Here is a 27,162-nt window from a genome sequence, read left to right on the forward strand (position 1 = left end):
GTTTCTCCAGCATTTTTGTGTACCTTCTACCTCAATAATGCTTGTTTCTACCACAGTCCCAATTCAGCAAGTGAGGTCAGTACAAAAGTAGGAAAGTCGTGCTAGAAGATAGACTCATAAAGCTGGAGTAACTCAGTGAGTCACAAGTCAGTGGATATTTTTAAGGCCTAGATAGAGACACGTTGTTGATTAGAACGGGTGTCGAGGATTATGGGGAGAAAGCAGGAAAATGGGATGAGGTGGCAGAGATCAGCCATGATTGAATGGCGGAGTAGACTCGTTGGGCCGAATGTCCTAATTCTACTCCTATAACTTGTGAACTTGTCAGGCAGCTACTGAGCTGGGCTTTGGTAAGACCATGTCTGGAGATACTACATGTGGTCTTGACTTGCTTGATGGCGGAAGGATATCTTTGTATTTCAGGGCTCAGAATAGGTTTCACAAGATGATATCTGAGATGGAGAGTTGTCCTGTAGGGAATTATTGGGGAGTTTGGTGGTGTTTCGAAGAATGAAAGACATTCTTGAAGACACTAGATAGGGAAGATGTTTCCCTTGTGGGGGAATCTGGAGGTAAGGTGAATATTTTCCAAATGAATGGCGGTGGCCAAGAGCCAGTATTTGCTTTCTCAATTCGTGAATCTTTTTGTATCCATTAATTTAAACACTTTAAATTAAAGTCCCGACTCAAAGTTTTGAAAATATCCTCCTATTCTTTTTCCCTTATCTTTTTCACTTTGTGTCTTTAATGTGTAGGAAGGAACTGCAGATGCTGGTTTAAACCGAAGATAGACACAAAAAAGCTGGAGTAACTCAGTGGGAGAGGCAGCATCTCTGAGATCACGGGCAGATGGCATTTCGGGTCGGGACCCTTCTTCAGACTGATGCTGATCCTTGCGCATTCACTTAGTAAATCACATTTCTTATTAAAAACAACAGTATACAAGTGTTTAAGAAGGAACTGCAGATGCTGGAAAATCGAAGATACACAATAATGCTGGAGAAACTCAGCGGTATAAAAGTGATGCGCTCAACCATGTTGCCAGTTCAGGATGACCGCTGTGTTGATCTTTGCGACCTGCTGGGACTGGGGATCACACGAGGGAGGAGCCTGGAGCTGGGAGACTCTCCGGGCGGGGGAAGCTTGACCATAAAATCTCTCCACGTTTGCTTCTTTCAAACGGGCGGTCAGAGGACTTGGGGTCTGACTCCGCCGGGCACGGGTTCGGACAATGGTTTGGCACGTTTATCTGAGCGCCGTTGTCCCCAGGCTCGTTTTCATCCTTCACACTGTCTTCGCAGTTTGGCGAGTGGTTAAAGCGAAGAACGACACGATGTACTGGCTGTTGCTGCTTCTGACATTGCTGATCCTTGTAGAGATGATAGTGACCATCACCATCCAGAAAGGAGCCGATTACAAAGGGTAAGAGCGATTCTCGATCACACGCTATTGAAATATGGATTCACGTCGGGTAAAATGACCAGTTTCTCTCACTTCGATGCAAGTTTTGTAAAGTTTTGAAACAAGAAAAAAAAAAAGTAGCATATGCCAGGCTGGCAATTCAACCGGACGGGCGCCTGCAGAAATACACAAAGACTTGATCTGAGCAACTATTTTTACTTGGTCACCCTCTGCATTTTGTTCTGGCTAAAAATGACGACGGGAATCAAAGCTTGGGCGTTCAAAGTTATTTGTGAAGCAGCGGTCTTTTTTTTTAATTGAATCGCTTTTTCACATCCACAGCAGTATTAAGTCCGCTTCCTGCACAGGGAGCCGTCTGTGAAGTGCATTGAGGGATGGGAGAGTGGCCGGATTTTACCAATGGCCATGAGTTTAATGTTGCAGTTCTCGAACATCAAGAGACTGGGGCAAAAGGGGAATACAAATGTTAAAAATCCGCAAACACTCAGCAAGTCAGGCAGCATCTGTGGAACGTGAGACGCTCAACGATTCAGGGCGAAGACTCCAGTCAGAATTGAAACTTAAACCGTTTCTCTTTCCACAGATACTGTATGTTCTGCTGAGCGTTCCTAATATCTGTAGTTACTCCAGATTTCTAACATCTAATATTCTGATTCTCATGAAAACCCGAAACATCACCCATTCCTTCTCTCCAGAGATGCTGCCTGTCTGAGTTACACCAGCTTTTGTGACTCTTAAGTTGTATTGTTGATGCAATGGTGTGGGAAGACTTAACAAGTTGTGATGTGTAAGAAGGAACTGCAGATGCTGGTTTAAACCGAAGATAGACACAAAAAGCTGAAGTAACTCAGCCGTAAAGGCAGCATCTCTGGAGAAAAGGAATAGGTGACGCTTCGGGGTCGAGACCCTTCTTCAGACCCTATTCCTTTTCTCCAGAGATGCTGTCTGACCCACTGAGTTACTCCAACTTTTTGTGTCTAGCAAGTTGTGATGGTTGTGTAGGAAGGAACTGCAGATGCTGGTTTAAACCGAAGATAGTCACAAAAAGCTGGAGTGGCTCAGCGGGACAGGCAGCATCTCTGGAGAGAAGGGTGGGGTGACGTTTTGGGTCGAGGCCCTTCTTCAGACAGACCTTCTTCAGTCTGAAGAAGGGTCTCGACCCGAAACATCACCCATTCCTTCTCTCCAGAGATGCTGCCTGTCTGAGTTACACCAGCTTTTGTGACTCTTAAGTTGTGATGGTTGCCTCACATCAAGTTCAGAGAAACCAGCCTAATGTTACCGGGGGTTGACGTCAGATTATGAAGAGAAATTTCATGAATTTGATTTGTAATCTGAAATATAACTAGAACAAAATCATGGAGGGAGAACTTTTCAACTTAAATATATTTCTGAAGTTTATTTTTGAATCTAATTCAAACAAATTGACTGAAACTAGATACAATTACTGGAGTAAGTTACACAGAAGATAGACACAAAATGCTGGAGTAACTCAGCGGGTCAGGCAGCATCTCTGGAGAAAAGGAATAGGTGACGTTTCAGGTCGAGACCATTCTTCAGGCTGAGTCAGAGGAGAAGGCAACTAGAGATATGAGAAGGTCCAAAGAAGAAATGAATGAAAGGTGTGAAAAGGACAAATCAAAGCCAGCAACGATGAACAAGGAATGGTGTAGTTCACAACGATCCATTGTTGTCTGTGACGAAGGTGAATAAGGAGTGGATACAAACTCTGAAACTAAGCAGGACGGCAGTGAAACTAGATGGATGACTAGGGTGGGGGAGGGACGGAGAGGGAGGGAATGCAAGGATCGCTTGAAGTTCATGGTCCTCAATTGTTTACTATTTACATTAATGACGTGGTGGAGGGAACAACATGTTAAGTTTCCAAGTTTGCTGCTGAGACAAAAATAGGTAGAATGATGAGTGATTGGGATAAATCTTGACAAACAGAGGGGGGGTGCCCTATTCCAGTTTCAATGACCAGTCTGTTTAAGAATGAATATTTCTCACATAAATAGACGCAGGTTCTAGATCCAATGCAACTTGAAGATGGGTTGTTTATTTGTGTGACTTTTGCATTACCCGCAGTGTGGTTGGGTGGGGAATAGGACCCTATAATGATGAAGAACCAACCATGTATTTCTGCTTCCACCTGCTTCCACAGGTGATGGAAACACCATCATGTGTCTATGATGGTTGTCTTTATGTAACTGTGAATCTGGTCAGTAGATGCACACAGCACCCAATTGTATGCCCTGATTTGTTACGATTCCTCTTTGACAATGCTATTGTCAAAAAAAAATATCAATCCCTCTCTTCTTTACAATGGTTTGCAGTGACGATAGAGCAGTTATGCTATTTGCCAATTTGCTGATACGCTTTGCAGCATACCTGTTTGCCAAGATCAAATGGGTGGAAAGGCACGATAAGTTAGGCATTTAATGCAAAAGTGGTTGCAATACTGCGTGACAATATAATTTATAATTAGAAAATGTGGCATGAGCTAACACTTTTTGAGCAGCACCAGGAGGAAATATTCTTTGAAAAGCAGCAGTGATATCATGTAATTCTGTCTATTCTGACAGTAACTTATGTCAGAATAGGCATGCTGTACAGGAATTAATTAAGTCACATTTAACTGATGAAGCACGATGTGCAGTAGAGGGAATGGAAATCTGAGAGGCTGCTCATAGCATCTGGTGCACAAGGCAAAAAGTTAACATCCCTTCAGGTTATTATTCTGAACAACTGGAGAGTGTAGGACGAGAGGCCACAGCCTCAGAATAAAAGAACATAAAGGAGATGAGGATGAGTTTCTTTAATCAGAGGGTAGTGCATTTGTGGAATTCATTGCCAAAGAAGGCTGTGGAGGCCAAGTCAATTAATATTTTTAAGGCAATAGATTTTAAGATTGATAGATTTTGATTAGTCCAGGTTTAGTTTTAGTCTAAGGTACACAAAATTGCTGGGGAAACTCAGCGGGTGCAGCAGCATCTATGGAGCGAAGGAAATAGGCGACGTTTCGGGCCGAAACCCTTCTTCAGACTCCAGTTTGAAAAATAGACTAAGTTTTAGTCTAGCTTAGTTTAGAGATACAGCGTGGAAACAGGCCCGTCGGCCCATTGAGTCCATGCCAACCAGTGATCCCCATACACTAACACTACCCTACACAGACTTGGGACAGGATACAACTCTACCAAGCCAATTAGCTAACAAACCTGCACGTCTTTGGAGTGTGGGAGGAAACTGGAGATCCCAGAGAAAATCCACACAGGTCACTGGGAAAATATACAACTCTGTACAGACAAGCACATGTAGTCAGGATTGTAAGGCAGCAATTCTAGGTGTCAGGGGTTATGGGGAGAAGGCAGGAAAATGGGGTTGAGAGGGAAAGATAGATCAGCCATGATTGAATGGCGGAGTAGACTTGATGGTCCGAATGGCCTAATTCTGCTCCTACAACATATGAACTTATAATTACAGAAAATCACATTGGTCTTTGAAAATTATCATAAATCACATGGTTCTTTTTTTAAGTCTAACCACATTTCACAAAAATATGAGTGAGAAAGGGAAGTGAGCTCCTATCAAAAATTCTTCTAGTTTTGTCTTTTAAATCAGTGATTTCCATCTAATATCTCAAGTAAGAAGGTCATAATTCCTAGAAATGAGCAACTCTTCTTTGGATAATTATTCAGTGCAGTGACTCTCGACAAGGCCAAACACACTGTTGTTTAAGATGACCACATGAAGTAAGAGAGGAGGTATGGAGAATGGTTAAAAGATGTCAGACAAAGAAGTAAGTGAAAAGTCGCTCTCCTTAGTGGAAGCAAGCTTGATCACAAGGAACTGTTGAAGATGAAGAAGAAGAGATACATTTTCCTCAGGAGGAGGAGTAGAGGGGTGTAATGTTAAACTTAGAACTATGTTCGTCAGGAGTTATGTTTCTAAACATAAGGATAAAGGATAAGATAAAGGTGGAATGATGAATACGTTAAAATTTGTTGAGGCTCGAACTGTGATCAAAAAAGCATTCCTAAGCCAAAGCAGTAGAGATTATGTGAGTAGGAAGGAACTGCAGATCAGAATCAGAATCAGAATCACACTTTATTCGCCAAGTATGTTTTGCAACATACGAGGAATTTCATTGGCCAGGTCAGTCATACAATTAAAAGCAACAGATCACTCAAAAACACATTTTAACATGAACATCCACCACAGTGACTCCTACACATTCCTCACTGTGATGGAAGGCGAAATAAAATTCAAGTCCTTCCCCTTAGTTCTTCCTTGGTCGTGGACCTCGAGCCCCCATTGACGGGATGATCTTGACTCCCGTAGCCGGCGGAGTTCGGGCCCTCCGCATCGAGCTGATCTGCTCCTGATGTCAGCTCCCCCGCGCTGGACGATCGAACCTCGCGTCGGGGCTGGTCGAACCTTCCGCGATGTTAGTGCTCCCGACTCAGCCTCACCCAATGCTGGTTTAAACTGAAGATAGACACAAAATGCTGGAGTAAGTTAGCGAGACAGGCAGCTTCTCTGGAGAGAAGGAATGGGTGACGAGTCAGGTCGAGTTACTCCAGCATTTTGTGTCTATATAAGATTATGTGAACAAGGTATCGAAAGGCCTAGATTGAATACCAAAACTAACCTTGGGGTCAAGCAGCATTCCCTTAATCCTATCTGTCTGAGATCTTAAACTGTTATTCCTCATAAAACGTTTTTGTTTCGTCTTAATTTAAGCATCACTCTTTCAATAAAATCCCAGCTTTCTAAACCTCTCCAGTTGCACCCTGGCATCCATTGGCAGCAACACAAAGTGATTTTCTTTGACGTTGTAATTTTCTCAGCTTCCCCTCTTTGATTTTTGTCCCTATTTGTGACCGTATTTTCAGGGTTATCTGGTTAGGTGTATTGAGTTTAATCAGGTTACTGTGCCAGAAATCACATTGAAAGAAGGGTCTGTGCATGGTTTAGCAACATAACACGCCATGGGAAGTGCATACAAATTGGAGCCAATAAAAATAAGGAATGGGTAGTGTTTGTTATTTTTTCATTGATTGCATTTGCTGTTATATTTTCTTCTTTTTTTAACAAAAACTGGCTTTTGCTACTGATGGCTATCCTGGCGCTGCCTAATAAAAGCTTGGGACAGTAAAGATATGGCTCTACTTCAACTGACTCGAAAGGAGAGGAAGGGTCTCGGCCTGTAACGTCACCCATTCCTTCTATCCAGAGATGCTGCCTGTCCCACTGAGTTACTCCAGCGTTTTGTGTCTATCTTTGAAAGGAGACCTTCCAGACTGGTATTTTGGTCCTCCGCATGCAATCACAGTGTGCAAGCAGAAAAGCTGCCATTTGATCTGGCAGGTGAAGGACTAGATTTAAAGTAATAGAAATATGGATAACTTAGGCCATACCGTGTTTCAGTGAAAGCCTGTCAAACAGCTTGGGCATTGATGTGATCTGCTACATTCTTACAAGAAGGATGCAGTTGAGTCTTTTCTCGCAAGAGTGTAGCAGCCCTTCTTGCAAGAAAGAAGCAGTTCACATCAATGCACAAACAAGCTGATAAGATAAACAAGCTGAGAAGATAAGCCTCACTGGGATAAAGACATAAAGACCATAAAAGAATTGTAAGTTTGTATGAAAACGCGGAGTAAATGAACCAAAAGTATGAAATAGATTTACAGAGGCACTAATAATATATAATCGTTGTTAATCAGTTTTGTACATGGAATCAATCCTGCAGCCTAACCCTGACGAATTGCTTAACATGTGACATTTTTTTCATCCATCCAATCCTAGGTCTTTCAGGGTATTGTAAACGTCATTGCACTTTAACTTTGCTGCCATGAATTGAGTTGTGCTGATCAATCGCCACTCCTCACACTTATGGGAAACATGGTCTGAGGCATGAAATTGGTATTGAAAACACTTCATCGCTTGCCTTTTGCACTTCCAAGCTAATTATTTTCAATTTATGTTTGATTGGTGATTTTTCCCAAAGGTTGTCGAATATTTTTTAATGGTCCAGAAGATTTACAAAATCTAGGACTACATATTGTCATTTACTGTACTATTGAGTGTACAAATGGCTTGAGTTTGATGTGCTGATTAAGCTGTGGTTACAAGGGTCATGCCGACCATATAGTATTTCCACCATTTCAAAAACACATTACTTTAATTGGTAAAACAAAACTGGCATCTCAGATGTTCATTTGTTTACAGTATAAAAGTAAAAATTATTTTTGGATAACCCATTATTAAAATCCAATTGATTCACTAATCTTTTAAGCACAGAAAACACACTTATGTTAGCCATGCCATGTTGCACTGATTTATATTTTCTGTTTCATTCACCACACCTTTCAATATTTACCTATGACTCAATGACTCAAAGCTCTCATGAACTGAGCTGGACTGTCATTAATGTACAGCAGATGCTGAATAGTTGTTTCAGCACTGAAATATTCTGCAGCAATTATATAAATTGGATTCCCTCATGCATTTTCAATGTCACGCTCATTGTAATTTTCACTGTAGTTAAACATGGATGAACAAAAGCAGGTGCTGGACGAATGATTATTAATAGGTAGACAAAAATGCTAGGGAAACTCAGCGGGTGAAGCAGCATCTATGGAGCGAAGGAAATAGGCAACGTTTCGGGTCGAAACCCTTCTTCAGAATGATGTGAGGGTGGGGGAGGAAGAAAGGAAGAGGAGGAGCCAGAGGGCTGAGGGAGACCTGAGAAGGGGAGGAGAAAGTAAGGTCTACCTGAAATTAGAGAAGTCAATGTTCATACCGCTGGGGTGCAAACTGCCCAAGCGAAATATGAGGTGCTGTTCCTCCAATTTACGGTGGTCCTCACTCTGGCCATGGAGGAGGCCCAGGACAGAAAGGTCGGATTTGGAATGGGAGGGGGAAGTGCTGAGCCACCGGGAGATCAGGTTGGTTATTGCGAACCGAGCGGAGGTGATGGGCGAAGCGATCGCCAAGCCTGCGCTTGGTCTCACCGATGTAGAGCAGCTGACATCTAGAGCAGCGGATGCAATAGATGAGGTTTGAGGAGGTGCAGGTGAATCTCTGCCGCACCTGGAAAGACTGCTTGGGTCCTTGAATGGGGTAAAGGGGGGAGGTAAAGCGACGAGCGTATTCTAACACTTCTGTATGCTCACTTGAACAGGTTTTCTCCAGCATTGTTTTTTTATCTGATCAACATAATACCTCCAATATGGATCCTTGAAATATGCCAACTTGAAAAAATGCGCAACGACGAATGTGTTTCAAAGAATAACTCCACATGCATGGTATGGCCGTCTTATTTTTCACTGTTATAAATGTTGCTATTTTATAAATGTTGGTATTCCCTGTACTAATTTTGACAGTAATTGAATTCCCATTATGACAAATCTTCCCTCGGATTCTACTGGCCTATAGATTTCTTGTTGATCCGTTTGTAAATGAGTGATATTTTTATTTAGTTTTCACAGCCTAGCTTTAGTGTGGCAATGTAATGTATGGAGAGGCGGATTAACATGGGTGTAGTTATTTATTTTTCAAAAAGCATTACAGTGAATGCACGCAAGCCAGCTAACCAGTAGCATGTACAACCAGTTGTCCTTCATGTGTAAGATGGTGTTAGTTTATGGGAATCACTGTTCGGTGTCGACTCAATACGCCATTGTTCCTGTACCTCCAAACTAAACTAAACTAAACTAGTGTAACATTAGAGTAAACTGGATAGTCTGCCATACCAGGGACAGCACCACCACAGTGAGACTAGATCATTATCTACATAAGAATAACTGGAGATTTCTTCATTCAACATTGATAAAGAATGTCAGATGGAAACATGGGATATTGCACATAGAATATCTAGCATAGTACCTCCAGCATTACCACTATAACAACATCTCATTGATATACTCAGTATTGAAGCCCGAATGACATGGAGTTACTGTACTTGCCCACTCATTACTTACAAACTTGCCATAGAAAAGGTTAACAATGCCTGTCCATTTACTGCCATACAATTTCTTCTGCACTGAAAATTAACTTTACAAGTTTACATTGGAATCATTTTTTTCATAAAGAATGCTAAAGGTTTTACCCCATTTTTATTTTTTCTCTCTAATAAGACCAGCTTTTCTTTAATTTGCTTTCTCAAATAATTTGCATGATTGGGCCTTTAATTAAATTGCAAAAAACAACCACATTCAGACTTTGAACTGCTCATTCTGAATTCTTCAATCAAGCAGTTTTTATAAGTTGTTGCTTACCATAAATTCCAATGCAATATCTCCTGATGCATCGTACAAAACTTTAATGTAGGTGATCTATAGCTGATGATGGCAAGAAAACAAAGGAGATAAAGTTATGTCACAGCCGTATTATGTGTTAGTTGGTCTCCTTGGTGAGAACTAAGTTTATTCCGAGCAATCTCTCTCAAAAAATGTGGACATGTGTTGGATCAGATACAACAATGTTTCTTTTGTTGTTATTGGGGCTGGGGATGTAATTCAGTGCTTTGTCCAGAAAGGAGAGTGAAATTAAAATTATAAAGTCCCACACAGATGACGTAGTACCATTTTGTTAATGAACATTTTAGATTGTAATTGTCATCCTGAACTCCTGCATTACTTCTTGCAGCATTTGAATTCCTACGGATAGCGTTTCCCATATACATTTGAACCTAGAGCGGCAACCTAGGGCGAATAGTGCGGCACGGTGGCGTAGCGATAGAACTATTGCCTTACAGCGCCAGAGACCCGGGTTTGATCCTGTCTATGGGTGCTTGTCTGTGCGGAGTTTGTACGTTCTCCTCGTGACCTACGTGGGTTTTCTCCGAGCTCTTCAGTTTCCTCCCACACTCTAAAGAAGTACAGGTTAATTGGCCTTGTATAGAAATGTAAAGTGTTCCTAGTGTGTGTAGGATAGTGTTAATGTACGGGTGATTGCTGGTCGTGTGCGGACTCGGTGGGCCGAAGGGCCTGTTTCCACGCTGTATGTCTAAACTAAACTAAATTATGATTACATAGCATTGATCTTTTTTATTTGAATATTCCCATCGTGAATCACCGCAACTAATATTTCTGGGTGAAATTGCGTCAACTTCTAAATTGGTTTTGGCACTTCCAGGAACAAGTACACAAGCATGTTTGACCTACTGCCAGTATCAGCCATGCACCTAAGGACATCAAGATTTGATTAGTCAATATCAACATAATTGGCGCTGAAATTTCCAAACTACAGCTGTTATGGAGTAATCTCTGTTGTACTAAGAACACATTGTTCCAGTTTGTGGTCCTCCTCACTATTTAAATGGATGACATTATTTAAATGGACGTCCTGCTAACTCTGGGAGATCTGACAAGTTGGCTTCAGACTTTTTCCAAGGTGCGCATATGTGTGGATAAAATAATGAAACTAATTTCTTCAGGATGACAGCAGTGATCAGCGGCCATTAGGTCGAGCGATAATTCAATAACCAGTGACTTTCTTACGGGCATGACCGACCAACTCAGGGCAACTTGGGGCAGGAGGCACATACATGCCCAACAGTGAAGAAGCTACTCATTGGAGATTTATATCCCTCTATATCACCATCTATAGCTCTTGTTTCCCATTTCCCCTGATTCTTGGTCTGAATCTGAAGAAGGGTCTCGACCCGAAACATCACCTATTCCTTTCGTGTGTGGACGTGGCGTCAGAGGACCCCCACCCTCCCGTCTCCACCGGCCAGTAATGTGATGGATGCGGGGGTCTGGACCAATCGCTGGCAAGTCCCCCCCCCGCCCCCCCGGCGACGTCATGTCCGTTATTTGACTTTTTGGCAGGGCGGCCATTTGGTTAGTTGGCTTGTAAGCGACACAGCCTTTCGGTTAGTTGGCGTTTCAGCACAGCGGCCTTTTGGTGAGTTTGCTTTTAGGCGACGCAGCCTTTCGGTTAGTTGGCTTTTAGGCGTCCCATCCCGGTTAGTTTGCATTTAGGCGTACCACCCTTTCTGTTAGTTGGCGTTTCGGCTTCGTACGCTTTCGGTTATTTGACGTTTCGGCTTAGTTTCCGTTCGGTTATCTGGCTTCAACTTCTTTGCTTCAGCTTCTCATCCTTCGATGCCATGTCCGGGTACCATTCCTTTCCTCTAGAGATGCTGCCTGACTCACTGAGTTACTCCAGCTTTTAGTGTCTATTTTCGATTGAAACCAGCATCAGCAATTCCTTCCTACACATTCCTTGTCCTACATTGACCGACCAATGCATTCACAGGCTCGGGTTTTCCAATGCTGTTGTCACTGAGAATTATGTCCGTCAGCTACACCATATGACTGGACAGCTCCCTCAAGAGAGGTTATAAATCCTCCCAAACCTCCTTGCTACACGATAACTCCAATCAATTCTTACTTTACTGCTCACTGCATGCACAAATAAATCATTTTGTCTACTTTGATATCTTGTGGAACAGCTGACATCGGGCACCAGGGTTTACGTTTATCCGTGGCATCCATTGACTGCATCCATGCCCTTATAGTACTAATCATGAAGTACTTGGACATTTATATACATGGGAAAGGCTTCCACTCCGTTGTTATGCAACCTGCTGTGGATCGTGAGATGACTTTCCCGATGGTGAGCGCTGTTCTTCCAGGCAGCATAAATGACACCTCCAAAGAGATCGCACTGCTGAGCATTTTCAGTAACCTACACTGCCTACACCGCATGCATCTTGCGACCAGGGGTAAGACTGGACTTACCTGGCACCTTGCACCAGGAGACTTTCCCAATCTCAGCAATGAGCCGAGATAGGACATCCACACAACTACCAGAAGAGTAGTGAAAAAATGCCATTGGATACTTAGAAGTGTGATTTTGGTTTCTGCATCGATGGCGAGATTACACACCAAGCAGGTGCGGAGATACTGCACAACCATGACAACCGAAGACAGCAACCAGTGGCGTCATGGAGTTCAGGAGGCAAAGCCTGAGAGGAGCAGGAGGAGGAGGATGGTGGTTACCAAAGGATCATTTCTCCTCAGCATCCACAGGCTCTGGTTGAGCCATGATAACCATCCCTAAAAAGTCCACATCCTGCATCTGCACCAACAGGGAGATACCTCACCGAGAAAAGAATTTTAAACTACAATGACATTTCCAAACTGCCAAGGTGGACCTTGAATATGAGTTTGTCGTGTGCTTCCAGTTATGGCTGGTAACACGACCATTATGCTTCTTTATCCCCAATCAGTACATCAGCACAAGATGTTCTGAACCCTCCACTCTTTGTTTTCTTGATTGATTTGAGTCTGTTCTCAAGCACACTGCAATCCCTTGTACCCAGTTTGTGAAATTGTATCCTGTCCAGATTCCACAAGCCACAAAAGAACATGGCATTATTCTGTCTTTAGCTCATCTTGTGAATTAAGCAGACATCATGGTTCATCATTATTCCAGCAAGTGCTGCAGGAATGTTGTTGTTTTTTAGTGGACTAACGAGACTTGCAATCCTCTAACCTCATCTATTGCATCCGCTGCTCTAGATGTCAGCTGATCTACATCGGTGAGACTAAGTGGAGGCTGGGCGATCGTTTCGCCGAACACCTCCGCTCGGTCCATAAGAACCTATCTGACCTCCCGGTGGCTCAGCACTTCAACTCCCCCTCCCATTCCCCATCCGACCTCTCTGTCCTGAGTCTCCTCCATGGTCAGAGTGAGGAACACCGGAAATTGGAGGAACTGCACCTCATATTTCGCTTGGGGAGTCTGCATCCTGGGGGCATGAACATTGAATTCTCCCAATTTTGTTTGCCCTTGCTGTCTCCTCCCCTTCCTCAGCCCTCGGGCTGTCTCCTCCCATCCCTCAGCCCTCGGGCTCCTCCTCCTCCTTTTTCATTTCTTCTCCCCGCCACCCCCCATCAGTCTGAAGAAGGGTTTCGGCCCGAAACATTGCCTTTTTCCTTCGCTCCATAGATGCTGCTGCACCCGCTGAGTTTCTCCAGCATTTTTGTGTACCTTGCAATCCAAAGGTTTGGAACAATAAATTAGAGATTATACAGCACGGAATCAAGTCCTTTGGCCCAACTTGCCTATGCTAACCAAGGTGCCCCATCTACATTAGTCCCACCTGCCCATCTTTAACCCATATCCCTTTAAACCTTTCCTATCATGTACCTGTCCAAATGTCTTTTATGTGTTGTTATAGTAGCTACCCCAAGTACCTCCTCTGGCAGCTCATTCTTTCTACTCACTGCCCTCTATGTGACACTTAAATAACATCCTGGCTGTAGTGGAATTCAAGTTTTGTTAATTACCTGAAACATAAGAAAGCAACAAGCGCTTATCTTAGTTAAGTTGATCGCAATACTATTGGATTGTTGTAAAAACTCACTTTTAGCTCGCTAATGTCCTTCAGAGGAGGAACTCATCCATTCATTCTCAGCCTGGCATATACATATGTAACTGGAGACCCATAGCAACATTGTCTTCAGTCAATTTGATTCACTCATGTGGTTGCAAGGAACAGCTTGAGTGCAAAGGTTATAGGATCGGACAATATGCCAGGTACAGTTGTAAAGACCCACACCTAGAATTCCAGAGTTTTCCAGTAATGTTCCATCTCAGGAGTCTTTAATGTTGATAATTATCCAGCTATGTCTTGTTCACACAAAGCAGGCCAAACCCAATTGGACTTAACATTACTGAATCAGACTATTCCTGATTATCAGAAATGTTACGGAAGCCATTGTCGATAGTGCTATCGATTGGCACCTGCTTTTCAACAACTTCCTTACCTTTGTCCAATTTGGATTTTAGCAGGCCCACTTGGTTCCAGACCTCATTATAGTCTTGAAGCAAACATGGACAAGAGAGCTGAACTGCAGAGGTGAAGTGAGAACGACTGCTCTTGAGTTCAAGGCAGCATTTCACTGAGTGTGGCATCAAGGAGGTCCAGTAAAACCAATATCAATGGGCATCAAAGTGAGTATTTACATGAGTTTGAATAAACCGTGATTAAAGGCAGGTTATTCTGTTTGCTTGATGTCATTTATTCCGGCCCCAAAGCTTCACTGCAAGTGTTCCGAACAGAATTCCTAAGGGAATAGAGGCTCACTCGGACATTGATCCCTCAAACCAGACACCAGACAACCCAGTCCAAGCACTGGAATTCTAGCCAAACACTGCCAGTGCAAATCCAGATCTGGAAAGTAACCTCAATACCAACAGCTCAACCCACACATCAACAACTCAACTCAGACACCAGCAAATGAATCTTAACCATGGCAACTGAGCCCCAATCAGTTATCTGCATTCAAGTTCAAGTTCAAGTGAGTTTATTGTCATGTGTCCCTGTATAGGACAATGAAATTCTTGCTTTGCTTCAGCACACAGAACATAGTAGGCATTTACTACAAAACAGATAAGTGTGTCCATATACCATGATATAAATATATACACACATGGATAAATAAACTGATAAAGTGCAAATAACAGAAAATGGGTTATTAATAATCAGAGTTTCGTCCGAGCCAGGTTTAATAGCCTGATGGCTGTAGGGAAGTAGCTATTCCTGAACCTGGTTGTTGCAATCTTCAGGCTCCTGTACCTTCTACCTGAAGGTAGCAGGGAGATGAGTGTGTGGCCAGGATGGTGTGGTTCTTTGATGATACTGCCAGCCTTTTTGAGGCAGCGACTGCGATAGATCCCCTCGATGGAAGGAAGGTCAGAGCCGATGATGGACTGGGCAGTGTTTACTACTTTTTGTAGTCTTTTCTTCTCCAGGGCGCTCAAGTTGCTGAACCAAGCCACGATGCAACCGGTCAGCATGCTCTCTACTGTGCACCTGTAGAAGTTAGAGAAGTCAGCAGAGAATCACGCAATGTAGCACGGAAACCCAGGTTTACGAGAATGATCCCAGAAATTATTGGGTTAACATGTGATGAGCGTTTGACAGCACTGGGCCTGTACTCGCTGGAGTTTGGAAGAATGAGGGGGGGCCTCATTGAAACTTACCGAATAATGAAAGGCCTAGATAGAGTGGATGTGGAAAGGATGTTTCCACTAATGGGAGAGTCTAGGACCAGACGACATAGCTCCAGAATAAAACAACGTACCTTCAGAAAGGAGATGAGGAAGAATTTTTTTAGGCAGAGGGTGGTGAATCTGTGGAATTCATTGCCACGGTTGACTGTGGAGACCAAGTAATTGGGTATTTATAAAGCAGAGATTGACAGATTCTCGATTAACATGGGTGTTATTGTGATACTGTTATCCCCCCCCCCCCCTCAAAGGCGCCAAAGTCGCGCACACGGCCAGTGGCAGAACTTCAGCACCGCTGAAGGTAAGTATTGTAACATCGCTAGAAATAGTGGCAGGTACTGGAGCCAGGCTGCACTTTGATGAGAGAATAGAACTCAGACTAATGTTATTTCAGCAGAAACTTTAAATTAAAGTTTTGCGCCTTGTTCCTTTGTTTGCTGAAAAACAATTAACGGATAATTCTTTTACAGTATGATATCCGTCCAACTGGAAGTCTAGACGCAGAAAGGAACACGAATCCCAGTTCCACAGGCAATTCGGTAAATCTCTGTTTAATTTCATTACACTTCTTACTGCATGAAAAAGCTATATTACTTTATTGTTCTTCCTGTGTCTACCTCTGCCAATAAACAATGAAATTCCACAACAAATATATATTGATAGAAAAGACCTGCACAAACATTTCTCTTCCTGGTAAGGGAGGAACTGCAGATGCTGGTTTAAATCAAAGGTAGACACAAAATGCTGGAGTAAACAGTCTGAAGAAGGGTTTCGGCCCGAAACGTTGCCTAGGTCTGAAGAAGGGTTTCGGCCCGAAACGTTGCCTATCTCCTTCGCTCAATAGATGCTGCTGCACCCGCTAAGTTTCTCCAGCATTTTTGTGTACCTTCGATTTTCCAACATCTGCAGTTCCTTCTTAAACAGTCTGAAGAAGGGCCTTGACCCGAAACGTCACCCATTCTTTCTCTCCAGAGATGCTGCATGGCCCGCTGTGTTACTTCAGCATTTTGTGTCCATTCTTTGTAACTTTGGTTTCTAATTATTCTTAAAAATTGTTGGTGTATGCCATTCCTTTGATTCTTCTCATGTTTCCTGTTGCATTAGGACATTTTTCAGAATTTCGACTGGATCCTGGGCCTACACCAGATTCTCCTTATTGTACTTATCATAGGAAAATGGATACTGCCTTTGGGAATCGGAGTCAACCGCGACCAACTCTCCCAGCTGCTTTTGATGTTTGTGGGGACGGCAGCTGATATATTGGAGTTTAAGAGTGAAACACAATCACATACTGGGGTCAGGTGGGTTTATACTCAGATCAACTCAGATACATCGGAACTCTATAAGTTTTAAGATGGTTTTGAATAGGGAGAAGGCTAGACCTTGCGGGAAGGTGCTAAATTGGAGTAAGGCAAACCACAATGTTATTAGGCAGGAGTTCGGGAATGTACATTGGGATCAAATATTATTGGTTAAGTCCACATCTGACATATGGCCCAAAATGCATCGCCGGAGAGAAGGAATGGGTGATGTTTGTTTTTGTAAAGGATCGATGTTCAGAACTGACATGTTCCAATAAGGAGGAGGGATAGGCAGCAAAGTAAGGGAATCTTGGATGACCAAAGAGGTTGCAAATTTGGTCAACAAGGAAAAAGAAGTGCATGCAAGATTTTAGAGGCCAGAATCAGACAGGGCCTTCAAGAGAAAGAAAGGAGGAAAGAACTCATGCAGTTTGTGACATATATAAATGACTAGGACCTAAACATAGACGGGGTGGTAAGTAAAGGGCCTGTCCCACGAGCATGCGACTCCATGCGGCAAGCGCGACCTAACGTGGTCGCTTGAGCCGTACGGCCTCGCGGGGCCGGTCCCACTTCGATCGCCGGAGCCGTATGGAGTTGTGCGGAGCTGGTCCCGACATCGCGCGGGGCTCCGAAAAACTGACCGTGTTCAAAAATTCCGCGTGGCAACGGCCTGCTGGCCCGCAGCTACCTCGACGCCGTACGCACCGCCTCAACGGGCGTGCGCAGCGTCATTACGCTGTACGCAGCGTCCTGACGCCGTACGTCACTCGCGAACTTCCCGCGAACTTCGCTCGAACTTCACGTCACTCACTCGACCTGGTTTTTGGCAGGAAATTACAGCAAACTTCATAGGACTTTGGTTAGGCCACTTTTGGATTATTGTATGCAGTTCTGGTTGCCCCACTACAGAAAGGATGTGGGGGTTTTGGAAAGGTGAAGAGAAGGTTTACCAGAATTATGTCTGGATTAGTGGCTATTAGATACAGGGAGAGGTTGGACAGACTTGGATTGTTTTCTCTGGAACGTCGGACGTTGCGGGGAGACCTAATAAGAGTATATCGATAGGGTAGACAGTCAGAATCTTTATCTCACAATGGAAAAATAAAATGCAAGATGGCATAGTTTTAAAGTGAAAGGGGCAACATTTAAAGGAGATGTGCAAGGATTTATACAGAGGGTGGTGAGTGCATGGAATGTGCTGCCAGAGGTAGTGGTTGAAGCAGATATGTTAGTGGCATTTGGAAGAATTTTAGATTGGCATAGGAACAGGCAGGGAATGGAGAGATATGTGTTAAGTGCAGGCAGATAAGTGATGGTATTGGCATCATGTTTGGCACAGATATTGTGGGCCAAACGGACTGTTCTCCTGCTGTACTGTTCTATGTTATTATTGGTGTTGTTCGAGTTCTACATCATTGACCAAGTGTTGCTGATTTCAGGTGCTGCCTTGAGCTGGTCTATGCCATTCTGGCTCTATGGACATGGAGTATGCTGCAATTTCCCTTGGACCTTGCAGGTAAATCTTAACAGTGCTATCTGTTCCCTTGTTAGGGCAGCACGGTGGCATGTTTGGAAGACCTGCTGCCCTACAGCTCCTGGAACCTAGGTTCAATCCTGACCCTCCCCTTGTAACTAAGTTGCTTGGGTTTCTTCCATGTGCTGGAATTTCCTCACTAAGACTACTGCAATTTGTCACTGGTGTGTTGGTGAAGGGTAGAATTTGAGGGGTAGTTGATGGACGAGGAGAATAGCTTACAGGAAAAATAAGTGAGTGAAAGGGATTGTGCATGAACCAACATAGACTCAATGGGACAAAATGCTTCCTTCAGTGCCATAAGGAATTGGGAAATTATAATATTTTGTCAATGTTAATGGAGGCAGCTATCATATGTGGTTTTAAACGTATGTTAGAAATCATTGCTTTTGGAGTTGCTTCATGTAGTAAGCTGTGATAGAGACTCGTCTTGTGTTTTAAGTGAAATGTGACCGAGGTATGTTTTTTTGGGTCAATGTTTCACGGAGAAGATTATGACGGCATTGTCTTGTTTGTTGTTGATTCTGGGAATGGGGTGGGCTGGAATCCATGACGGAGAATTGGTTTATGTGGTGGTTTATGGTTTAAGATGTGACAGAAATGTCTCAGATGATGTTTTATGGAGTGAAGTATGATGGAGTTGGTTAGTGTGGTGTTGCTTTACGGCATGAGGGGCGATGTCGTTTTATTGTGGCATTGGTTCACAATACAATACAATACAATACAATACAATACAATACAATTTATTTGTTGTCATTTGAACCTCATTGAAGCTCAAACAAAATTTGGTTTCTGCAGTCATACAACAAGAAAAGAACCAAGACACAACACAATTTACACAAACATCCATCACAGTGAATCTCCTCCTCACTGTGATGGAAGGCAAAGTCTTATCTCTCCCCTGTGCTCCCCATTCTCCTCCCGATGTCAAAGTCAAAGCCCCCGGCGGGCGATGGTGAATAAGTCCCGTGGCCATTAAGGCCGCGCCGGGCGATGCAAGGCCGCGCTCCGGGTCTTGATGCTGGAGCGCCCGGCAAGCACTAGCAAGTCCCGCGGCGCTTAAAGCTGCGCCATGCGATGTAAGGCCCCGCTCCAGGTCATTTTCAACCCCGCAACTCGGGCGGGAGAAGTGGCCGTTGCGGAAGCTCTGAAAAGCGGTCTCCCACCGGGGACCCGCGAGCTCCCGGTGTTACCGTCCACCGGGCCGGCGGCTGGAGCCTCCGAAGCTCCGGGGTCGGGCCGAAGGAGCGCGCCACCACAGCTCCTCCCGTTCCGAACTCGGCCAGCCCTACGACGGTGAGTCCGCAGGCTCCGCGACTGAAGCCCCCAGGTCGTTCTGCTTGGAGGCCGCTCCACGGTGCTAGGTCCCAACGACAACGGAGACCCGACAGGCAAAAGGTCGGTTCCCCCGTACAGGGAAAATATTATAAAGTTTCCCCCACCCACCACCCCCCACACACATACCCAGTTAAAAAAACGCTATAAACTACACTCAACGGGACAAATAAATAAATGGAATAAAAAATAAAAAATAAAAATAAGACAGTCGTGCCACCCACCCGGCTCACGGAGTGAGGTGTGACTAGAATTGTTTTATGGAGTGGTGTTTCCTCAAGTGAGTTGAGATAAAGGCTAGTTTAAACCAAAAAGTCTGAGGAAGGGTCTCGACCCGAAAACGTCACCTATTCCTTTTCTCCAGAGATGCTGTCTGATCCGCTGACTTACTCCAACTTTATGTGGCCATCTGAGGTAAAGGCAATGAATGCTGATGTCTGCTCATGGCTGCAGGTGTGGCGGAAGCTGGCTTTGTGCCGTGTTGTTTCATGGAGTGATGGGTGAAGGCAGCTTGCTGTGAGCATCGTTTTGTTTGTGAAAGATAGACAGGGACGGGATGATGTATGATTCATGGAGTTGACGTTGATTCATGCAGTGAGGATCGATGTTGATTCATGACGTTGATTCATGGAATGAGGGATAACAGATGCTTATTTTCTATGGCAATGGTTCATGCAGTGAGATGTAATGGTTTGTTGTGGCAGAGATGCTGCCTGACCAATGAGTTACTCCAGCACTTTGTGTCCTTCTTTGGACTATAAAGTGCTAGCTATCGAAGTTACATATATATTATGGCCTGTTGGGCAGTTAGCCTGTAATCATCTTGCTATTTCACATTGTTCTCCAAAGGGAAAGGTGATATTGTTATCTACAAAATTGCACATTGGCTACTAAACTGTTCTCATGCTGCTTGTTAAATTTCAGTACAGCAGAGGGAAGATGCAGAAGTTCCAGGACATCACACCCCACTATGGAAAGCACAGCTATACAAATACAGCGCAGACCTCTGGAATATATCCATATCCATATTTATACAAGATGGACCTTTCCTTGTGTTTCGATTGTTCTTAATGCTAAGTCGAAAAATAAATCACCAGATGTTATTGTTCTTCACGATCAAGAACAGCTTGGTGTTGATACTGCAGATCTATCGGCTGGTTGTCATATATTTAGAACTACGTCACCCCCAGCGCAGGGAAAGCCACAAGACCACTGTGACCAATGTTGCTTCTACTATTGAGATGGAAGACGTCGACGTCGATGAGTAGCAGGTGCTTCTGGCCGGGGCAAAGATAGGATGAACCGACTCGGACTTGCAAGATCTCGCCATCGTCATTAGAAATGAATATGTCCAATTGGTTGAGACACAAAGCTGCTTGTTGGAGTTAGCAAATTTGCTTGCTCATGCGCAAGGGAGGAAGCACCAGAAGGCACAGCTCCAAGGTTACTTGGATGATAATTGTAAGGAATGCTTCTTCAGCATGTGACTTCATGATTTAGAGATAGACCGGGATTGGCGTAACTCCATTCCTCTGTCCTTCCTTGAGAGGCCTCTCTTTGACACAACCGCATTAGAACATTTTCCCTTTGCAACTCTGAATCTCTGCTGCCTTTTTCTGCTCATTCAAAGCAAGAGAAAATAAATTTTCAAGGCAAAGTCACCTTTCGGAAATCCAAAGCAGAACACTATAACTGTTACTATAGGGAATGTGACAACTGGTTTGTGTGCCGAAATTGAGAATTTTGACAAATAATTCTAGGCTAGGCATCAGGATAATCTCTCTGCTCTTTCCTCATTTGTTACCACTTACATCTGCAGGAGAGTTTAAATGCGTTATTCGGAATATAACTTCTTTACCTAATGTAGTCGTCTCTCAAAATTGCATTGGAAACTTCAATATTGGATATGCGTTTAAAGGGCCTGTCCACTTAGGCTATTTTTAGGCAACTGCCGGCAACTGTCATAGTCGTAGCAGGTCGCCGAAAAACCGACGACTGGACCCCCCTTCGACATAAAATTTGGAAAAGAATCATTACTTTAACAACAACAAATAACCGATGCCAGCACGGGTGGCAACCTACGTCACCTGCCGACAACCTACGTTAACCTGGCGACAACTACGTCAGGAGAAGTCAAGCTACGCTCATTGGCGTCAAACCCACTGTCTCCGAAAAATTTTCAACATGTTGAAAATCCAGCAGCGACCAGAAAGACGCTACGACTCTTTGGGCGACTGAGGAGACTACTCACGACCATACAGGCGACACCCCGGTGACCATGTGGCGACAGCCTAGTCGCCTGTAGTCGCCTAAAAATAAGCCTAAGGCCCTTAAATCTTTAGAATGGGGCTTGAACCCATGACTGTCATAGCTACCCAATAACCCCATTTGGTCTGAAGGGCCTTGACTCGAAACATCGCCTGTCCATTTCTTCCCCAGATGCAGCCTGACCAGCTGTTTCTCTAGCACTTTGTTTTTTGCTCAAGATTCCATTATCTGTTGTTTTTTTTGAGTCTCCAACATAACTACCTGCTGTAACGGATCCGATGCCTGTTATAATGGAAAATACTTACCAATTTTCTTATCGTGTTTTCGTAAATTTCAAAAGTCCTCCTTGATGTGCGTCATTTAAACGTTTTTTTTAAATTTACTATTGTTATTTCTTTGTAAGATATCAAGGGAAAAAGTCATAAATGTAACTATTCATGTACGCTGCAGATTACTCATACTGAACAGATAAAATAGAAAGATACAGACTTGAATTACTGCTTGGATGAATAAATGTCAAATTCCATGAATTCGCACACTGTTGCTGCAGTGCAGTGATTAGATGGAAACATGCTTGTTAGTTGATGACAGGGTGTGTGTGTGTGTGTTCTGTGAGTGCTCCAAAACGCACAGTGTATCTTCTGCACTGGCACTGTGTGCAATCTGCGCCGAACAAACCAGACATTGCAACTTTTTTTGTGACCAAAAAACTATTTGATAAAAAAGCAATTGAGCAATGGGCTTGCGTTCAGTGCTGTGTCCTTTTGTGAACTCTCTAGTGAACTCGTTTTGGGCTCAGTGCCAAAAATATCTTTCTGTACTTCAGTGAAATGTGCTTTTGGAGCATAAGTATGTGTCAATTTTTTTTAAAACTGTGTTAGGTTGGACTTACCAATATTCCTTCCACTGGCTTCACAATTTGGGCTTCTTACCTCCATATCTCACACTTTCATCTCTTGCTTTTGTCCAGCCATCTGCCAATCTACACCCCCCATTACCTCGCCCGTATCTACCTATCACTTGCCAGACTTTGTCCTGCCCCACCTCTCTTCCAGCATTCTCCCCCCACCCCTCCCAACCACAATCAGTCCCGACCTGAAACCTCACCTGTCCGTGATCTCCAGAGATGCTGCCTGACCCATTGACTCCAGCATTTTGTATCTATCTTTTGTAAACCAGCATTTCAGTTCTTTATGTCTACACCTGTCTTTATTTTTATTCACCCATTTTAATTATTTTATGGTATGTAGAGCTATTTGTAATAGTGCATGAGGAGGCCATTCGGCCCTTCGAGCCAGCACCTCCATTCAATATCATCATGGCTGATCGTCCAAAATCGGTACCCCATTCCTGCATTTTCCCCATATCCCTTGATTCCGTTAGCCTTGAGAGCTATATCGAGCTCTCTCTTGAAAACATCCAGTGAATTGGCCTCCACTGCCTTCTGTGGCAGAGAATACCACAGATTCACAACTCTCTGGGCGAAAAAAATTCTGTAAGATCCCCTGTCATTACAGTGACTAAATTCTAAGTGAATCTAAGCCGAGTCGATCCATTAACTGCCCATTGCTTAACCTGTAGATAACACAACTTCACTCTTTCCATTTTTTACGTCATGTTCTGATTAGCTTTCCACAACGTCATTCATCTGTTGGTAGTCATGGTCTGTTGTCGGAGCCATTTTCTTCAGTGAATTTACTTCCCCCATCTATGCCCTGGAATCTTTTTAGCCAGCCTTTTAAGCTAAAGAATGGGCTGAATCTTACTTAATAGATGAATGCAGAACCAAATACGTATTATCATGCATTCACCAGCCTTGGTCTCCCAAGTATAATTTCTCTGTTCTTTGAATATTTTCATCCACTCTTTCTGATTTTGGGCAGTCTGCTGTCCACATTTATCGCTCCACGTTGAGTTTTATCCAATATTTCCCAGTCAATGGGCAATTAATTAGGCTAATCACCACGAATCACAAATGAAGTTTGATTGAAACACTGAAGAAGGGTTTCGGCCCGAAACGTTGCCTATTTCCTTCGCTCCATAGATGCTGCTGCACCCCTGCTGAGTTTCTCCAGCATTTTTGTGTACCTTCGATTTTCCAGCATCTGCGGTTCCTTCTTAAACAATTGATTGAAACACTGATTTGTTATGTTGGCAATTAATTCTTTGCTGTTTCATTGAATGTTTTCACAAAAATCGGGCTCGCCATCCCTCGAGTGTACAGGCCTCTTGGCCATTTGACACACCTGCCGCATGGTCTGTGTGTAGATTGGTGTAGTTGTGGTGCAGCTAATCTCCATGGTTCTTCTACACAATGGCTGGACTATCACAACCGGTCACTACCTACCTCTGCCAGCCCACAACATTCCCTGGTTCCATTTATCTCACTGCAAGAGGTAGCATTACTCATTACATAGAACATAGAACAGTCAATACAGAAACAGATCCTTCTGCCCACAATGTCGATGCTGAACATGATGCCAAGACCAAATCTTATCTGCCTGCACATAACCCATATCCCTCCAATCCCTGCATATCCAACCATCTCTTAATTGCCACAATCGTGCCTGCCTCCCCTTCCGCTCCTGGCAACACATTTCAGGAACACCACTTTGTGTGTAAAAAAACTTGCCACAATTTCCTTTAAAGTTCTCGCCTTAAAGATATGCCCTCAAGTTTTTGATATTTCCATCCTGGGATAAAGGTTTTGTCTTCCCCCATCTATGCTTCTATCAGGTCTCCCCGTATCCTCTGGCATTCCAGAGAAAACAATGTCCAACCTCTTCCTTTAGGTAATAGCTCCTAATCCAGGCATCATTCTGGAAAGACACATTGTCTTTCCCTTTCTGGTAAATATTTGTTCAGACTCAGTTGAACTGCTAGTTCTATTCTTCACCAATCATTAATAAAACCAAGGATTTTAGACGCAATCTTCAGGAAGGCTATAATTTATTATCCATCCATCCCTCCTGGGGCTCAGGTGGTGATGGTGAGCCTTTCTCTTGAACCACTGTCAGGGACAAATGACTTTGCTCATCTGCTGAGAAGGCAGTTTAAGAAGGGTTTCGGCCCAAAACGTTGCCTATTTCCTTTGCTCCATAGATGCTGCTGCACCCGCTGAGTTTCTCCAGCTTTTTTGTGTACCTTTAAGGTTAGGCATATTGACCTGTGACTAGAGTTAAAGACAGGCCAGTCCTGGTCAAATCAAGGTGTTCATTCCCCCTACAGGCATTAGTGGACAACTTGGGATAACTTCAACCTCCAAAATAGTTGGGATGGGGTTGCTTGTGAAATTATAATTTGCAAAACCACAAACCCAACTCGGACCATCAGGTCATTTCTGGTTTCAGCAGATTAGGGGTGGTCAATAATTTACTTCTTCCAAGAAGTGGATTGGTCATTTCAATATTATAGAACATATTAACTATTTAAGAGGTATAATCCTTGCCAGGGGCAGTGTGGGGAGCCAAGCAGACTCAAGGACAATATTGTGGAAGAGGCTGGTTCTTTCACAGCCCTTTTTGTGGAACAGGAGAAGCTGAGAACTTGCCGCCCTCATTGCCATAAGATTGCCCACTTTGCTCAGGGTCTGGAGTCCAACCCTTCTCCTAGATCAGTGGTGTAGTTACACCACAACTATTCCCCTGCCTCAGACTCTACCTTATCAAGCAGATCTTCTCCCTGCCTTCAGAGCCCATCACCCCTCAACATCAGAGGCCTCTCCCCACAATCAATTGAGATCCCTTGATCACAGCTTCCTCCAAGATCTAGACACCCACCCCTCCAACTCTCCCGCTAACGTAACGTTAGCTTCCAGATGTTGCTGCGTGTGATAACCTGGAGATCATGGATCCTTGGCCATGAGTGCTTTTCCTCCTTGCTCATTGATCCCAGCAACTTTGGAGCCTCTGGACCTTTATAACAATCTCACAGTTCCATGGTCAATTTTTCAGATACCCATGCTCCAGATGTATTTCACACTAATTTGAAATCCTCAGATACTATGGTGGAATTTCAAACTCAGGTTGAATCTAAGAGTTCTGATCCAGTAACATTGCCATGCCCAAATCCATATGGAAGAGTCAGCTCATTAAACTGGAAATTGTATTTTTATATAACAGGGAACGTATGGACATTATTACTCTGTTGTTACATGGTTTACTGTTCATTTATTTGTTTTATGTCAATAAAAACTCATTGATCCAAAAGCTTGGGCGTGTGTGTTTTCATTTGAGTCGTAGATCACATAAACAGGCCCTTCAGCCCAACTCATCCATGCCAACCATGATATCCATCAATCTAGTCCCATTTGCTTGCGTTTGACCCATGGCACTCAACCTTTCCTATCCATGTACCTGACTGAATGTTCTTTAAATGTTGTTATTTTACTTGCCTCAATTACTTCCACTGTTCGTTCATTCCATGTACCATCTAAGGTTTGAAGATGTTGTCAATCAGGTCCCTTTTAAAACTTCCCCCTCTCTTAATTAAAATTCCATGGTCTATTTTTTGGTTCCCCATCCCTGGGTAAAAGAGAGTGTGCATTCACTTTATCTATGCCCTTCATGATGTTATAAATGTCTTTAAGATCACTCATCCATCTCTTATACTCTTATATCCAGCATGCTCAACTTTTCCTGTTAACTCAGGCCCCCAAGTCCAGATAACAACCCTGTACATTTTTTTGCTCTCTTTCCAGCTTCAAGGTTTCAAGGACAGTTTATTGTCATATGTACCAATTAAGGTACAGTGAAATTCAAATTACCATACAGCCATACTAAAAAAAATCAACAAGACACACAACTACATAAAAGTTAACATAAACATCCACCACAGTGGATTCCCCACATTCCTCACTGTAATGGAAGGCAATAATGTCCAATCTTCTTTCTCTTTTATTCTCCCATGGTCGGGGCAGTCGGACCCTCCGCAGTCGGGGCGATCGAAGCTCCCACAGCCGGCGGTCGAAGCTCCCGTGTCGGGGCGGTCGAAGCTCCTGTGGCTTGGAGCTCCCGAAAGTCAGTCTCTAACCAGAAAGTCAGTCTCTAACCAGCTCCACGATGTTAGTCCGCACACACCCATGGATGGAGCTCCGAGGACGATCTCTGGTAATGGGATCCCGGGCTCCGTGATGTTAAGTCCACAGACTCCCGCGGTGAAGCTCTCGAAGTCGGTCTCCAGCAAAGGCCACCAATTCCTCGATGTTAGGCCGCAGTGCAGACGGAGATACGATACAGAAAAAAATCACATCTCCGTCGAGGTAAG

General features: G+C 43.7%; 1 protein-coding gene across 1 annotated transcript; it reads left to right on the forward strand.

The window, feature by feature from the left end:
- The first annotated feature begins 1,132 nt into the window (after positions 1-1,132).
- Positions 1,133-21,625, forward strand: tmem26 (transmembrane protein 26). Its single transcript, XM_033034290.1, has 6 exons — positions 1,133-1,422; positions 8,609-8,732; positions 15,927-15,995; positions 16,561-16,757; positions 18,200-18,276; positions 20,554-21,625. The coding sequence occupies exons 1-6, from the start codon at positions 1,232-1,234 to the stop codon at positions 20,895-20,897; spliced, it is 1,002 nt and encodes a 333-aa protein (XP_032890181.1). The 5' UTR covers positions 1,133-1,231; the 3' UTR covers positions 20,898-21,625.
- The last annotated feature ends 5,537 nt before the right edge of the window (positions 21,626-27,162 follow it).

Source organism: Amblyraja radiata, chromosome 15 (genome assembly GCF_010909765.2).
Source record: "Amblyraja radiata isolate CabotCenter1 chromosome 15, sAmbRad1.1.pri, whole genome shotgun sequence".
NCBI classification, from domain to species: Eukaryota; Metazoa; Chordata; class Chondrichthyes; order Rajiformes; family Rajidae; genus Amblyraja; species Amblyraja radiata.

Excerpts from the sequence above, each read along its gene's own strand:
- tmem26 (XM_033034290.1), top strand. The coding sequence starts at position 1,232 with ATGGTTTGGCACGTTTATCTGAGCGCCGTTGTCCCCAGGCTCGTTTTC. Across the intron at positions 1,423-8,608 it reads AAAGGAGCCGATTACAAAGG|GTTTTCTCCAGCATTGTTTT; the intron begins GTAAGAGCGATT and ends TCACTTGAACAG. Across the intron at positions 8,733-15,926 it reads AGAATAACTCCACATGCATG|TATGATATCCGTCCAACTGG; the intron begins GTATGGCCGTCT and ends ATTCTTTTACAG.